The 16,096-nt window shown below is 43.9% G+C and overlaps 1 protein-coding gene across 4 annotated transcripts in view; it reads left to right on the top strand.

The window, feature by feature from the left end:
• Positions 1-16,096, top strand: part of UNC13D (unc-13 homolog D) — a 57,670-nt gene that overhangs the window by 22,865 nt on the left and 18,709 nt on the right. For all 4 annotated transcript variants that reach the window (XM_028716923.2, XM_028716924.2, XM_077924213.1 and 1 more), the window contains 17 exons: positions 1,559-1,591; positions 4,094-4,201; positions 5,442-5,501; positions 6,111-6,177; positions 6,367-6,559; positions 7,976-8,020; positions 8,409-8,480; positions 8,819-8,888; positions 9,872-9,976; positions 10,860-10,952; positions 11,159-11,262; positions 12,236-12,353; positions 12,944-13,068; positions 13,983-14,073; positions 14,521-14,577; positions 14,942-15,039; positions 15,831-15,882. In XM_028716923.2, the coding sequence (XP_028572756.2) occupies positions 1,559-1,591; positions 4,094-4,201; positions 5,442-5,501; positions 6,111-6,177; positions 6,367-6,559; positions 7,976-8,020; positions 8,409-8,480; positions 8,819-8,888; positions 9,872-9,976; positions 10,860-10,952; positions 11,159-11,262; positions 12,236-12,353; positions 12,944-13,068; positions 13,983-14,073; positions 14,521-14,577; positions 14,942-15,039; positions 15,831-15,882 (1,491 nt within the window). The remainder of the gene's footprint in view (positions 1-1,558; positions 1,592-4,093; positions 4,202-5,441; positions 5,502-6,110; positions 6,178-6,366; positions 6,560-7,975; positions 8,021-8,408; positions 8,481-8,818; positions 8,889-9,871; positions 9,977-10,859; positions 10,953-11,158; positions 11,263-12,235; positions 12,354-12,943; positions 13,069-13,982; positions 14,074-14,520; positions 14,578-14,941; positions 15,040-15,830; positions 15,883-16,096) is intronic.

Genomic DNA, 16,096 nt, shown 5'->3' with positions numbered 1-16,096 from the left:
TATATAATGCCAGCATTTATTGCTCATTTTCTCCAGCTGGTGATTCCTCCGGCTGAGGACAACCTCCCAGCAGTTTTCTTGTGCAGTACATTTGCTGGGCAGGCAGGCAGAAAAGCCTCGTCTTCAGTTTTCTGTCTCTTGTGTAAAGTACACAGCAGACCTATAAAAGGAAATCATTTCATTTTCAAGCTACTGTTCCCAGTCTTTTTACCATAGTAATGTATCAGTAGTTAAGGTTGCTCCAGGTTTCCTTCGGTTGTGCCCAATCCCTGTAAGATTGCTTCCAATAAACGTTAATGCCTACAACCCATTGTGTTTAATAAAGAATGGGTTGTTGTAGTTTTGGTTGTTGTTTACAATATACTGTGAAATCATGTAAATATTACAGAGGAGTAGAGCTGTTTTTTGTAAGAAAATGTAAACTTTTAGGGTAGTATCCAATGAAATTGTTCCATGAGTGCAAAGACTTCTCCCTCCATAGCCCTTGGACCCTCCCCATAGCTGCTCTAGAGGCTTGGGGAAAACCCAGAACAGCTTAAAGGGGTGCCTAAGGAGAGGGAAGGAAAGTTCCATTGTGCATCCAGAAGTCTGTGTTCGAATGGAACTCTTTATTGCATGCTGCCCTTAATTCACGGGACAAATAGCGAAATTGTTACTGGCTGTTGTTATATTCTAAACGTTCCTGAGATGTATGTCTACCTGAGAACCTAGATGCGCTGCCGGCTTGCTCCAGATTTTGGGAAATGCTCTGTGTACTTGGTGTTGGGGAAAGGATCTCCACTTGTACTTTAAGGCACCCACATATCTATAGAATGTTTTGTAATTATTTAGCATTGTTTTGAGTGTTAAAAAGGAGAGTAATTGCCTTCTGCTTTTCTTCCCCCTCTGTCTTTATTGAAAATAAGATTTATTTGGGAAGGTAGACAACTTTTAAATATGGCATAATGATTTTTTAAAAAACTTGCTTTTGCTTATGTATATATTTCTGATTTTGATGATGTTTCTGTGTTAGTTTTAAAGTTACAATGTGGTAAGCATTGGAGGGACGCGGGTGGCGCTGTGGGTAAAAGCCTCAGTGCCTAGGACTTGCCAATAGAAAGGTCGGCGGTTCGAATCCCCGCGGTGGAGTGCGCTCCCGTTGCTTGGTCCCAGCGCCTGCCAACCTAGCAGTTCGAAAGCACCCCCGGGTGCAAGTAGATAAATAGGGATCGCTTACTAGCGGGAAGGTAAACGGTGTTCCGTGTGCTGCGCTGGCTCTCCAGATGCAGCTTTGTCACACTGGCCACGTGACCCGGAAGTGTCTGCGGACAGCGCTGGCCCCCGGCCTCTTGAGTGAGATGGGCGCACAACCCTAGAGTCTGTCAAGACTGGCCCGGACGGGCAGGGGTACCTTTACCTTTACCTTTAAGCATTTGTGGTAATGCATTTGCCCCATTTTGGGACCCCTCCTGATCCATTCTGCTGAGTAAGACCCTATGTTCCTGCTCCAAAGTCTTACTTTGACAGCACCACTGATTACAGCTTGTCAATGAAAGTATTTTTCTTTTGTTTTCCGCAGATGGACCTGTCTCATAAATTCTCTAAGAGAGAGGTAAGAACCTGTTCATTCCTAATAGTATACAATCACAGAGCCTTGGTGGATCATGCCAAAGGACCACTTGTTCAGCATCTTTATTTCCAACAATGGGCACACACCATGCGTTTAAAGTGCATTACTTCCCCCAAAGAATCCTGGCAACTGTAGTTTAAGTTGTTGGGAATTGTAGCTCTGTGAAGTGGAAACTAGTTTCCAAGATTCTTTGGCCGGAGGAATGTGCTTTAAAAGTATGGTTCATATGTAGATGCCTCTGGAAAACATACAAAGAAGGGTTTGTAGGTGTCCTAACACCTGCTATTCAGAGACTGTATTGCCTGTGCTCTGAGCCTAGAAGCTTCATTTAGCCATCACAGCTTATAGCCATTAACACATTTTCCTCCACGAATTTGTCTAATCCCTTTTATAAGGCCATTTAGTCCATTGACTGCCTCCACATCCTCAGGCAATGAATTCCATAAGGTAATGATGCATTCTGTGAAATAGTACCTTCCCTTTTTTGTGTGTGTGTCTGGGTTATTCAGCCAGATTCAGTGGATGAGCTCGAATATTATGTACTGTTTTTAGAAAAAGGGACAGATTTGTTATCTCCAATCATTATGCCTAGGTATCTAGCTGTTCTGAACGTCGTCCTCTTCTTCTTCTGGTTGTTGTTATTGTTAATTACCCACCCTTCACTGTAAGGCCCTCAAGCCGGTTACAACAATTTGACATACAGTTTAAAAGAGTTTAAAAACTTACAAAAAAATAATAATAGAAAAAGATGGGTGGGTCCTAAAAATGTATATCTCAGGTGTCAGAAACAGAGGTGAAGAGGTGCATTTCAGCATGAAATAAAACATGAAACCAGGGTGGATTTGATTTAAATCATGATTTAAATCACTAGTCAGTAAGGCTTGATTTAAATCATTTTTTTTACAGAAAAACTAATTCTTGCTGGTATAATCTTAATGTTTACAACCAGATGAAGGTTTCATTTTTGGAATAATAAATTTAGTTTTTATTTACAGTTTCTACAGTTTTTACAGTTATAGAAAAAAATACTGATTTGGTTATACTATTACAAATACATTAACAGATAATTATGAAATTATTGTGAGGCTTAATAAGTTAACTATTTATAATTGGACAACTTTTCTGCTGTACTTTATTGGAAGGAGAAAAATAATCATTTCCTTAATAATAATTTAAACAATTTATTTAACTAAAACAATAACATTATAGCATATGTATCCATGTTCGTTAACTGCTGTGGTTAAACTTTCTTTTTAAAAAAACCTTAGACTGAAAAACTTAAAACAAATCCTTATATCCTGATGAAAAGCCTTTGGACTATAATGTAACTTAAATAGAAAGCTATCTTTAGAAAGATTTTCCCTCCAAAAGCATTTTATTTTAAAAATCCGATTTAAATTTTAAAAAATCTGATTTAAATTTAAAATCCATTTTAAAAAAAATGGATTTTTTTTATCCACCCTGTGTGAAACACACCCACACCATGCTATACAGCCTGGAGCTGTTTCCTGTGCAGAGCTCCTAGTTTGTTGTGGCAGACTGTCAACTTCACTGTGTTAGGTTGGTTAGTGTGACTGTAACTCCTGATCATCGTTGCTGCTTTGCTCATCTTCCCATCTTCTTGGCAAGCCCAGAGCTCAGGAAGCAAGTCATCCAAAGCAGCAGGGGAGCTGTCCATCTGTAGAGACTCTCTAGCTGGACAGCTCCCATCACAGACAACAGACAGAAGATGAGTCACAGCAACTGCTGTGCACCAGCTGGGCAGCTTTATAGCTGATTCTACTTCTCCATCCCGCAGCAGCAGCAGCAGCAGCAGCAGCAGCAGCAGGGCGCGGATCCAGAGCACATATTGTTTCTGGCTTCCTTCTCCTTAGTAGCACTAAGAGAAGGGAGGCATTGTGTTGTCAGATATATGCTGCACTTTGCACTTTCTGGGCTGGTTCTCTACTCAGATCTGCTGCTGTTTCTGCTCCTGGGGGATTTTGAGGATCTAACATTGGAGAGTAGGGCCAGTCATGGTGTATTAGGTTCTTTCTGACTGGGGCAGCTTTCTGGGTGATGATCTCCATAGGTGCTAGGGGCACCATTGGAATCTCCCTCCTCCAAGGTCCTGTTGGCATCAATCTGCCTTGAGACACAATAGGCATGCCTCTAGAGCTGAAGTCAAAGTGCTGTGTTAGTCCAAAAGGAAGGGAGTTGGTCATGGCAGGTTGGAAGGGGGTTCTGCCCTCTGCCATGTGATAATTGGTTTGAATCAGATGGTCTTCTGGCTACTTCCACTTCTCTGGTTCTACATCATGAAATCCAGCCCTGAGATATGTTAAAATGGATTAATAGTATGAAAAACCCTTCCCTCATGAACAACAACCTTATTCTGTTCAAGGTTCCCTTTGGTTAACCAATCCACAATAAAGTAAGAATGCAGGGACAGTAACCCAGAAGACTTTGCCTTTGTTTTGATCTGTTTCTAATCTGCTGTTGCAGCGCACCCTGCTATATGAAGAGGTCCTCTACACCATTCTACATCGCTTGGGCAAACCAGAACTTACCCATGTTGCTGATCCAGATGAGCTGTACACATATGTGCAGAAGGTCAGATGAAAGCCAAGTCCATCTTGTCTCATTAATATCCAGCCTAAAGTCTGGCATCCATCTCTGTTTGGGGTTGTGTTCTTGCCTTGCCCATTTCTTTTCCTCCCACTGCAAGAAATGACTGTCTCAGTTTTGTTAATATCCCTACCACCGTCACACCCACAAGACATCCCAAATGACATCTTGAGGAAAGTGTTTATTCTCTGCTATATGGAGTCCATTTATCAGAGAAGAACTGCAGGCAAGTAATGGTGACGGTAGAAGCCAACAGACAAAACTCTACTTGCTAGGCTTCATTCCTTAAGAAGGCCTGATGTTTGAGAGGCCACCTGAAATTGCCTTTTTCAGAAAGCTAGTGGCTAGGCTTAGGATGTTCTGCAGTAGATAATTTTGGTACAACTTGCCTTAGAAAATAAATAGCAGAAAGATATTCTGTCTGACCATATTCTGTGTCCTGTCCCAGCCCACATTAATATTTATTTAAAGTTGGTGCCATTTGAAAGATGTACTAACCTTTCCTCAGCATCTCTTTTCTATATCTGGGTATTATTGCCTCTTCCACCATCAGGGTTCCTTTCTTCTCTCTTCCTTTTAATTTCATAATTTGACATTGTGGATACCCACCCCTTTTCAAGGTGGCTTTCACAATTCTTTGCTACTTCCCACTCCCACTTCCCACATAAGGGGTTATGGTCCCCCTTATGTTTTGCAATAAAAGTGATATTCAATCAAGCAATTTGGTCTCTACTGGGATGGGTGTCTGTTTGGGCACAGAATTAATGCTGTTTGAAAGACAGCCTCTAAAAGCTGACCCGAATAGCCTGCTGATCAGGAAAGATGTACGTACGGAGAATGTGCAAGCAGCTATCCTGAGACATCAAGGGGCAATGAAAACTGAAGCCCTAAGAACTGTAACAAATTGTTCTTCTTTTAAGCCAAGCATGGGGAACCTGTGGCCCTCCAGTTATTGTTGGGACTCTAGTTCCTATCAGCTCCTGCCAGCATCACCAGTTGTCAGGGGTGATGGGAATTGTAGTCTGGAGAGCTATCAGTTCCTCAGCTCTATTTTATGTGTAATCTAAAATAATCCATGTCAAGGCTATAAGGGACTACTCTTAGCATGCTTGCTCGATGCTGTCTCCCTTCACTGAGCTCGAGGTGATGAAACTTGCCCCACTTCATGCAGTATTATAAAAACAAGTAGGTCTCTAAATTATTTCTTTTCCAATATCTCAACCAGGCCTTCAATATGGATCCAGAAGAGCATGATATTCTACTACAGAGGGTCAAAGAGCTAGAGGTAAAGTCTAAGGGGGGGGGGGGGACTCAGACCTTCTCTTTATCTGGGACTCATAACTCTCTCCAGACCACACCTTCTCCCTAGCCATCTCTTCAGCTACTTCACACACACCATGAGTGTTTTTCCTAACTGCTTGCACTTGCTTGTTCTCTGGCAGAATGACAAACATGGCACAGGTGTTAGAGGTCACTGCAGCAGCTCCCTTGCCCCCCATGTCTCTGGTCCTATGCACACCAAGAGACAGAACTCTGGGCCTTCCCCCTTAAACTCCCCCGCTAAATGCCCTTGCAAATGCCCCTGTTTGTGAGGTCTGGTCACAAGCTGCCAGGATCTGCAATGAGCAAAGTTTGACTGCTGCTGGTTGCTAACTCCTCCCTCAGCCTGGCTTCCTCTCAGTTGTAACTCCTCCTCCTCAGATCCTGTGTTCCCACAGAGCCATCAGCCACACACCCCCCCCCCCTCAGGCTCCAAAAGCTCACTCTTCAGTCTCCAGCAATCCTTGTCCCTGTTTGCGAGGTCTGTTCACAGACTCCCAGGATCTGTTCTTGCTGTTTTTTGAAGGATTGAATGACTCGCAAGTTAAATGTATTCTTTCTATTTCTTCTTCAGAAACCAATTTTTTGTCTTAAAGCAACTGTGAAGCAAGCCAGGGGCATTCTGGGTAAAGATGTCAGTGGTGAGTGTACAACTCAAAGGGACTTTTGAACTTAAAAATATGGTTTCTCCTTCAGCTCAGGATGGGCTTCTCCCTGTAAAACACTGAGAACATGAGAACATTTCCCAACTCCCATCCTGCTGGTGGTGAGGGGGCCTTAACATATAAAGCGATCCCTGTACGTTTCAATAGCTACTTCTGTGCTTGCAGGATTCAGCGACCCATACTGCCTCCTAGGGATAGAAGAGAAAACTCGGGACTCTTCCAGCAGTGGTGGCTCCCGTCAAGAGAACAAAAAGCGATCAAAGGCTGTGGTGAAGAATCTGCTCCCTGAAGACCAGACTCACCGCACCCAAATCATCAGCCAGACTCTAAATCCTGTGTGGAATGAAACCTTTATCCTGTACGTCTTGCTTCCTTAAGAGAGTGTGTTTTGCTTCTGACAATTTGGGGTGCTTCCTCTTCCCAGTCCTTGCAGGAACCACAGGCAAGAACCAGATCTCCAAATCTGCCTCTCCTGTGTATGTAAGCATCGCCCATGAAAGTAGCAAGGGGGTTGGCAGCTGGCGAAAGGAGTAGTATGCAGGTTATCCTTATTGGAGAAGTGATTCTCTAGTAATTTGACGTTTTGCAGCATGGTTTCAGGCCACTGCCATGAGATCCAGACTAATATTCAGCAGGGTGGCAAACCCAGAGAAAGTGGTTTGTTGCCCTATGAGAAGATCTGCTGCTGTTTGGGTTGAGGGTGACTCAGATAGATGAATATATATAGCTGTCTGCAAATCCAGGACAATTCTAAAAATAATGCCTATAACCAGCTGGTTGTCATAATGAGGTATGCTTGTTTACATATGGCTGTTATGGGGGCTGTTTTGCTTTCATGGTGTAATGTATTTATATTCATGTTTTCAGATGTGTTATGTAGGTTTGCAGGGAGGCTTTCAGGTAGCAAGTGGCTAACAAGCCTAATATATAAATAAATCCTTATGCATAGTGTGCCCTTCGCCATATGTTCACAAGGCAGAAAGGCATCATGTAAAAATAGTAAAATAAACAGTGAACGCTATAAAATTTCAAAAGAATAAAACAAAACATCAGCGGGGTAGAAAAGCAGGTGATTAAAATTATCAGGGTGGTTCCCAACATCAGCACTTTCCAAAGTTCTGGGGAAAGAGGTGCCTCTTTAGCTTCTGGTGAAAAATTAGCAATGCATAAACAGCAACAAGACCGAAAATATGAAAGCAGCGCTGTATTGAACTCTCTAAGAGCACATATATCAAAATATAAATAATGTTACATATTGCACTATGTTGCTTAATTGTATCAGAAGGCAGAACCCTGGTTGAAAGTTCGCTTTGACTAAATCGATGTTTCCCAAACTTAGGTCTCCAGCTGTTTTTGGACCACAACTCCCATCATCCCTAGCTAGCAGGACCAGTGATCAGGAACTGATAGGAACTATGGTCCCAAAACAGCTAGAAACCCAGGTTAGAGAAACACTGGACTTAAATGGTTCTTTTACATCCCATCTATTTAATTATCTGGCATCCTTGGGAAGAGTGACAACACCACATTCTCCAGAAGGAAACGCACCCAAGTCCTTCATTTGCATTACTGGCTGATAGAAGTTCTTTTGCCTGTGCAGCTGCTTATTCTTTGGTAAGCTGTAATCATAGTTTGCTTTAATTGCAACATTATTTATTTTTGGTTATATACGGGCCACTTTTCAGTTTCTTGGAGGAAAGATGGAATAAAAATGGAGTGAATTTTCAACTGCATATTCATTGCATTAATAAATAGTTCCAATTTTACCTTCCAGGGAGTTTAAAGATATAGAGAACGCCTGGTTACATCTAGACATGTGGTAAGTAGGGTTGGGTGTTATTCCTCACAGCACTTGTACCCTGTGTGACATTTGAATTGTATGCCTTCAAAGATCTCTGTGGAGTTGGTCAGGCCTAACATTGCACCCTCACAGAAATATACCACTCTGCTAATGTCAGTCCATCTGCCCAGAATACTAAATTGTGATTTTGGCTGCTACTCTTCTCATTTTGTTTCCATCTCTCTCTCTGTTTCACTTGTACATCTTTAAATCAGGCAGCCCTGTTCAGGGAAGTTTTTAATGTGTGACATTTCAGTGTATTTTTGGTCTTTGTTGGAAGCCACCCAGAGTGTCTGGGGAAACCCAGCCAGATGGGCGGGGTACAAATAATAAATTATTATTATTATTATTAATCTGTTTCTTGTAGGGACTCGGATGATGATGTCGAAACTGTGCGCCACAAACTGGGAGAGTTGACAGACCTCCATGGCCTGAAGAGGTTTGTACTAACCATGGGCCTTTTCACGTTAATGTAGGGTCATCCAGAGAGGCTATTGGACAAGCAAGAAAAGGCATTTAAAGAACAAAATGGAACAATATTCTGTGCTCTTCTGTACAGTCATACCTCGGGTTGAAGTAGCTTTGGGTTGAGCATTTTCGGATTGTGCTTTGCAGCAACCCGGAAGTAACAGAGCGCATTACTTCCGGGTTTCAGTGCTTGCGCATGCGCAGATGCTCAAAATGGGTTGCGTTCCCGTTCACATCCAGAGGTGCCACTGTACAAGAGAAGTCTCACCCTGCCATTTCACCCTCTCTGGTTTGCTTTTTCCTCTCCAGGATTTTTAAGGAAGCTCGCAAGGACAAAGGGCAGGATGACTTTCTGGGGAATGTGGTACTTCGCCTGCAGGTGAGGAAGGGAAGAGCGAATTTTCATGGCAATGTTTTACCTGTTGGCATCCTGGTCTTCCTTGAGCCATGGTTAATCCTCACAAATAATTCACATGTCATAAAGTGGTTAACCAAAACTTTGAGTTAGGGAGGTGGGATTCTCTATGTGTCTCCTGCAAATGCGCATGTGAGATTGTTTGGTATGTGGCTCCCAGAGGGTTGGTTAAGGATAAGTGTGGCTGTCAATCAAAGAAGTTTAATTATCCCTGCTTTAGATAAAGAAAGCCGTCTTGGTTCATTATTATTTTTTAAATCCAGTGTGGTTCAGGGAAGATGGGACCTGTGTGGCAGCTGGCATGGTATGTGCCACTAAAAGAGATCCAGATTCCAGAGTTGGTTTTTGTTGTCACTCCAACCTCACTGATTGGAGGGAGCAGGTTCAAATCTGTAATTTACCAAACTGTAACCATAGCAACAAATTGATTAAATGCTGCGGTCATGTTGAAAATGTGTGTTCTGCAATCGGAATTGCTTTGTTGTGTTTTTCAAAAAATACATTTATTTAATTTTTCACAATGTATCAAAGGCTATAATCCAAACCCCCTCTGTTTTGGGCATGGGGTGTATGTGTTGGCTTCTGCCACTGCTGGCTTCTACCCCCAGAGTGACAGCTCCCTGTTTCACCCACCCAACGCGTGGGCAGAAGAGTCACTGGCAGGGTCCCTGCCACAACATCCTGCAGCAAGCCCTGAAATGGAGGATAGTTGAGCCAGTCTGAGATCTGCTGGATCCTGAGCTGACCCTATTTCTCTCCCATGAGGGCATTGTGCCCAATCTTGGCCCAATCCCTGAGCCAATTTCAGGCTGGTGCAGCAGCCGTTTACCAGGGTTTGGATGGCAGCCTAACACAATTCAGTGGTGATGCCTCTAATTCACCTGCCTGAACTATCCTAACCTCTCTTTTCATCATCTGCCCACTGTTTTCTCTCTTTGTTTGGACAGGACCTGCACGGCAGAGACGACCGCTGGTGCAGGCTGGAACCTCGCACAGAAACCTACCCCAACCGAGGACATTGCCACCTGCAGTTCCTTTTTATGCATAAGAGGGTAAGGGAGTGGCCCCTTACCATTTAGAGGGCGATATGAAGGCAGCTGGGGAGGGGGCTCTGAACTATGGGCTGCAGTTTTCAACGGTTAGGCTGGTGTGGCATCAAAGTGCAAGGCTTTTTCTCCTGTGTTGTCACCTCCTGCTGGAGGTTTGCCTGACCCAGTCTTTGGTTACCTTCCCAAAGGTGGTAAAGACTTTACCCTTTCAAATGACATTCAGATGTTCTGAAACTGTGTTGTTTTGCTGCTATGGCTTATTATAGCTCTATTGGGAATTGGTCTTTTACTAGTATGGGCTTTGTCTCATATATTTCTACCCTGCCTTGGTTATACATCTCAGAGGAAGGTAAATGAGATATAAGAGACACTTTGTCAGGTGTTCTAATAGGGGTCAATGTTATGATTGAACATGTAGAGATCAGCAATCCCCAGTATTGTGAGAAAGTGTGTGTGCAACTGAGCCAGCTCTGTCGTTAGGCAGAGTAAGGTGCCTGCCTCAGGCAGCTGATTTTTGGTGTCATGAAAGGACAGCAAATGCTTATTTATTGAATTTAGTAATGTATTTTTTACTGCACTCTGTGAGGGGAAAACTACATTCCCAGGATTATTTTGGGGAAGCCATGTGCTTGCCTGGAGGAACAATCTTCCCCCACCATGTGCTGTTTCAGGGGTTATTCTGAACCCCTTCCAGTCAATTGAGGGAGGCAGAAGGCATGTAGGATGGAGGAGAGGAGGGAAGCCCTCATTTCGCTAGCAGAAGTCTTTGTGTGGGCTTCCACTGGCGGGGCCCAGTTAGTTGATTCCAGTCTGTGGTACGTATGCAGAGAACACCCTCTTCTAGCGCTTTCTAAAAGCTGGATGCCTGACATTGTTTCCTTTCTAGAGAGCCACCTCAGCCAGCAAGACACAGCCAAGCTACACAGTCCACCGGCACCTTCTTCAGCAGATGGTTTCTTATGAGCTTCTTCGGCACCAGGTAAATGATGGACTTGACTTGGTTACTCCCTGTTTCCTTCCATCTAGTTCAATAATCTAATCTAGGTAAGTGGCGCTAAATGGAAACTGAGCTTCAGCAGAAAGAAGCACAAAGCAAGAGTCTCACAGAGCAACTGGTTGCTAGAGCTTCTCAAAGCAGTCATGATGTCAACAGGACTGCTACAGTCTCCTTCCTTTCCCTTGCAGGTGGGCAGCACTTCCTGGAATGGAGAGTTGAGCAAACATGCCAGTACAATCTTGTATCTGCATGCTACACAAAAAGATATTTCAGACTTCCACCAGGTGATGGCGTGAGTATCTCCTGCACTCTTCCGCCCGAGGCAGCAGCTATTGCCATGTGGAAGTTACTTCAGCAATCAAATGTCATTAGGAGTTAGGATTGTTGCTATTTTCGGGTGGGATTCAATCAAATTCAGGTCATAGTTGGTTGGGAGGTCTTGCTTAACAAGTCTGCTTCCCCCAAAAGATTGGATTTTTTTCTGATGTGGACCAAGTGATAGGGAAATGCACTGAAGGGTGTGGGATAACACTGGCTTTGATGCAACCTCATCTAACCTCCTCACAAACAAACCAGAACAAATGTTCATTAAGTAGCCAATGTCCTCTAATCTCTTTGTAAACAAATTGAGATGGAAGTCATCTGATGGTGCCTTTAGTCACAGATGCCTTGTGCTGATTCCTCTGTCAGTCCTAGAATCCCATTCATGAGTTTGATTCATTTCCATATACTATGCACACATTGTGACCCCACCCTTCTTTGAATAGACCTTTCCAGAGCTATTTACTAATGACAGGAGAACTCTCTCCTCTCTCATCACTTAGCAATCTCCAATAACCAGTTTCAGCTTCTTCAACCTGGAGGTGGCACAATGGGTCAGTGCTTGTGGCTGTCAACCAGAAGGTTGATGGTTCAAGTCCACTCAGGGACAGCTATGGACAGGATTCCTGCACTGCAGGGGGTTGGATTAGTCAGTGTTTCCCAACCTTGGGCCTCCAGCTGTTTTTGAACTACAACTCCCATCATCCCTGACTAGCAAGACCAGTGGCAAGGGATGATGGGAATTGTAGTCCAAAAACAGCTGGAGGCCCAAGGTTGGGAAACACTGGATTAGATGACCCTCAGGATCCCTTCCAACTCTATGATAATTCTACAAAAATCTAAATTCCACCCCGAGAGACATTAAGAAAACCAATCCCCCGTTTTCTGCAAAGAGATGAAGAGATTTCAGTGCTTATTGTGTGACCTCTCCCTGCTTGACACAGGCACTGGCTGGCTTACAGCAAGCTTTACCAGAACTTGGAGTTTGACAGCAGCTGCCTGCTTCACCAGATCACCAGCATAGAGTACCAGTGGGTGGAAGGTCGATTAAGACAGGAGCAGGTAAGAAAGAAACCTGAAATTGCAAGCGCTAGTAGAGTAGAATATGCCTGTCCAGCAGGAGAGAGCCTTTGAACCATGTTTAACCTAAAAGGAGTTCCTGCTGAGTCCCCCATGTGGACTGATGCAGCAACACTTATGCACATGAATACTTAAGCATGCAAAAATGACCACTACTTGGCACCTCTCAGTGCTGTGGTTGCCCTTTACCAGGTTTTTCTACTTTCTCGTGTCTTTTCGTTCTGCTTTTGGGTCATTTTGGAAGATCTGTATGGCTCTCGTTACCGACAGAGGAGGAGGAAGGGTTGGGGGTGAAACCGGCTTTGAGGTGTAAACTGCTTTGAGGTTTTGTGAGCTGCTTTGAGGAGTTTTAAATGTCTGACATTTTAATATGTTTTTATATTTTTCTGGAAGCCACACAGTTGATGGGTGTGGTGTAAATAATAACATTATTTAAATTAATCAATCCTGAGTGCTTTCTTTTCTCAACACAGCCTTTGATCTTTTCTTTCACTTCTCTCAAAAGGTACTTCTCACTAGGACACACACACACACACACACACACACACACAAATATTTGTTTCTTTCCTCAGAATGTAGAACTGGCCGACTCTTTTCAATGCTTGCTGGCTTATGGGATTTCTCTAATCCGGAAGTACCAGATTGTCTTTCCGCTTTCTGCTCCTAATTCTACAAAGAAGCTACAATCACTGCTCAGGTGAGCTGTCACAAAGCTTCCCTATGAAAAGGACCACAATCAGCCCTCCCCACACCTTGGCTTAGGAGAAAAGAGGCAGAGCTGTGTGTCATATCTGCATACTGATGACACAGTCAGTCCAAGCCTACAGAGGATTTCTCCTTTTGCATCCGTATAGATGCTAAAAATATTGAGGGATAAGACAGAACACTGAAGGACGAAAAGGATGGAGTGTAACAGATTACCCAGAGTCATCTTCTGGAATGGCCCTTCCAGAAGGGATCAGCACCACTGTAACCCCATTCGTCAAACTCCTAACCGAAGGTGGTCTTTAAGGGTGCTAGGGTTGATGTGTGGAAAGCCATTAAGAGCCCTGCTCGAAGAGAGATCGCAGCTCATGTGTGATAATAATAATACATTTTTATTTGTATCCTGCCCTCCCCAGCCAAAGCCGGGTTCAGAGCGGCTAACAAGAAGTAAAAATAGCATAGTACATAAAACCACACAGTCAATGAATTAAAATACATTCTAAAATCAATTCAGAATCAAATTAATGGCAACCATTGGGTTAGAGTTCTATGAGGATACAGAAGAAGAGAGGGGGTCAGACTGTGCCTTGGCCAAAGGCCTGGCGGAACAACTCCGTCTTGCAGGCAGATGTCAAGTCCCGCAGGGCCCTAGTGTTTTGTGACAGAGCGTTCCACCAGATCGGAGCCACAGCAGAAAAAGCCCTGGCTCTGGTTGAGGCAGCCTAACCTCCCTGTGGCCCGGGATCTCCAACATGTTTTTATTTGAAGACTGTAAGGTCCTCTGTGGGACATACCAGGAGAGGCGGTCCCGTAGGTATGAGGGTCCTAGGCTGTAGGAAAATAAATCCTAAACCTTTATTCAAATAGCATTAAACTTCATCAATGCTTTTTTTCATTGCCACACAGACTCTTGGTGCAGATGTGTAAAATGAAAGCCTTCAGAGAACTTTGTACAGAAACCCCTGACCTTCAGGAAATGGTGACAGAGGCACTCAAGGTACATGGCTACTGGGCCTTTCCCCCCAAGCTCGCATTGAGATATTGAGGGCTTCTATATTCCTTCCTTCAGTGTGGAGCTGGAGCTAGAAAATGGTTAGTGTAATCCTGTTTTCCAAAACTGACCACCAGTGCTGGGCTTTGGGTTTTCTGTGTCTGCCACCCTAGAGAAATCCATTCGTCACCTTTTCTTCAGAGAGTCTGTTCAGCAAGTAGCATTTCCCAGAAGGCTCAAAAGATCAGTCTATGACCCCAGAAATTTTCTCCCTGTCTTGTGTGATCTTTGAGTATCTGGCACAATGTAGCTTCCAACCATGGCCCCAGATAATACATTGTTCAGATGTGATTGATCCCTGACTTCACATCTGAACGTGGACTTTTAATGGGGTTGGAAGCATGTGGTGGAACATGACTGTAGTACTCTTCATTCCTTGTTCTGTTTTCTCAGACTGGAACAGCAGAGTGGTTCCAGATGAAGAAGCAACACCTGAAGCCAATGGTAAAGGTAAGTGTGTGTGTGTGTGTGTGTGTGTGTGTGTGTGTGTGTGTTTTAGTTGGACAGAGCTTACACTGAGAGCATGTTGCTGGGTTGTTGAATTCTGCATCTTATAGATTCTGGGATGGATGAAAGTAGGCAGTGCTTCACACATTGCATTTCTTGTCTATATGGATAGACCCAAATGAGCTCTCATTTGTAGTTAAATGTAACCCAGGCAATTTCAGATAAGGCCACCAGCGCCTTCCTTAATCATTAGCTGGCAAGTGGCAGAGGTGAGATTGGGAGGGGGGAGAGAGGTGGTGATATGGCATACTGGTGCTTACCACCTCAAAAAAAGCACTGCCTGTTCCCTTCTCCATTCCTTTTGCAGACTATGGAGGAGTGCGGGAAGGCCCTGGTCACTCTTCTTCTGGAGGTGAATGCAGATCTCCAGCGGAGCCACAAAACCTATAACAAATATTTCACCAAGTAAGTCTCTGGAAGACATTTTTCTGTTCCCTGTTCGGTCTCTCCGCTCAAGAAATATGTCCCAAAATCTTTATTCAGCAACAGAAGGTCCAAGTGGTTGAGACCAAGAATAGCAGAATCTTACCCCAGTGTTACACACACACACACACACACACACACACACACACACACACTCTTATGTATGCATGTATCACCCTACTTGTTATCATGAAGTCAGAAAGAAAAAATTTAACGTCAAATTTAAATCTGGTTAGGCATTCAAATTGACTTATTTTGTACCACTCCCCAGCCTAGAAATTTAATCTTTTGATGTTGTTTAAATCTCTCACATCTGCAGTTCCTCGGATATTTCTGACATTTTTAGCTACTGTTTTTGGACACTTTTGAGGGCAGGGTCGTAGAGGACCAGGGTCTCTCCTTATCCTTCCTCAAAATGGACATAGGAACGTAAGAAGAACCTGCTGGATCAGGCCCATGCCCCATAAAGTCCAGCATCCCGTTTTCACAGCAGCCGAGCAGATGCCTGTACACACAAGCAGGACCCCCAAGCACAAGAACCCAGTTTGCAGCAACTGTTGGCAACTCCCAGCATGACAGCTATGAATTACTCTGTGTAACCTGCTTGCCTTTTGGTTGACAGTTCTGGGGGCTCAGCTTGATTGGTACTGAAAGGGACTGGATCTGGCTCTGGGCCTCTAGCTGCAGGTTCCTTATTACCAGGCCTGAAAGGATTCAGTAATACAGTGTCTTGGCACATTTCTGACCACCTGTTTCTTCTTCCTCCTGTGTAGCACTGTCAGAGTGGACCTCTTCTCAATTGCGTATCTCGAAATGCAGGCGCAGGTGAGTAGCTGCTTTGTGGGTCAGTTGCAAAGAGGACTCCAGTTCTTTTATGTGCCACAGCAGTGGTGGAAGAGACTGGGGAAAGAATGAAGCAGTGGCTGCCTCAATTTTTATTTTTATTTTTTGTCATAAGCAAGAACTCTGGGCTTCATCTGCTAGTTCCAGTGGGTGGTGAGATTCACCTGAGTCTTATTCGCGATGAAGCTTCACTTGC

The sequence above is a fragment of the Podarcis muralis genome, chromosome 2, assembly GCF_964188315.1.
Source record: "Podarcis muralis chromosome 2, rPodMur119.hap1.1, whole genome shotgun sequence".
Classification (NCBI taxonomy): domain Eukaryota; kingdom Metazoa; phylum Chordata; class Lepidosauria; order Squamata; family Lacertidae; genus Podarcis; species Podarcis muralis.
This window is presented reverse-complemented; position numbering and strand designations above follow the sequence as displayed.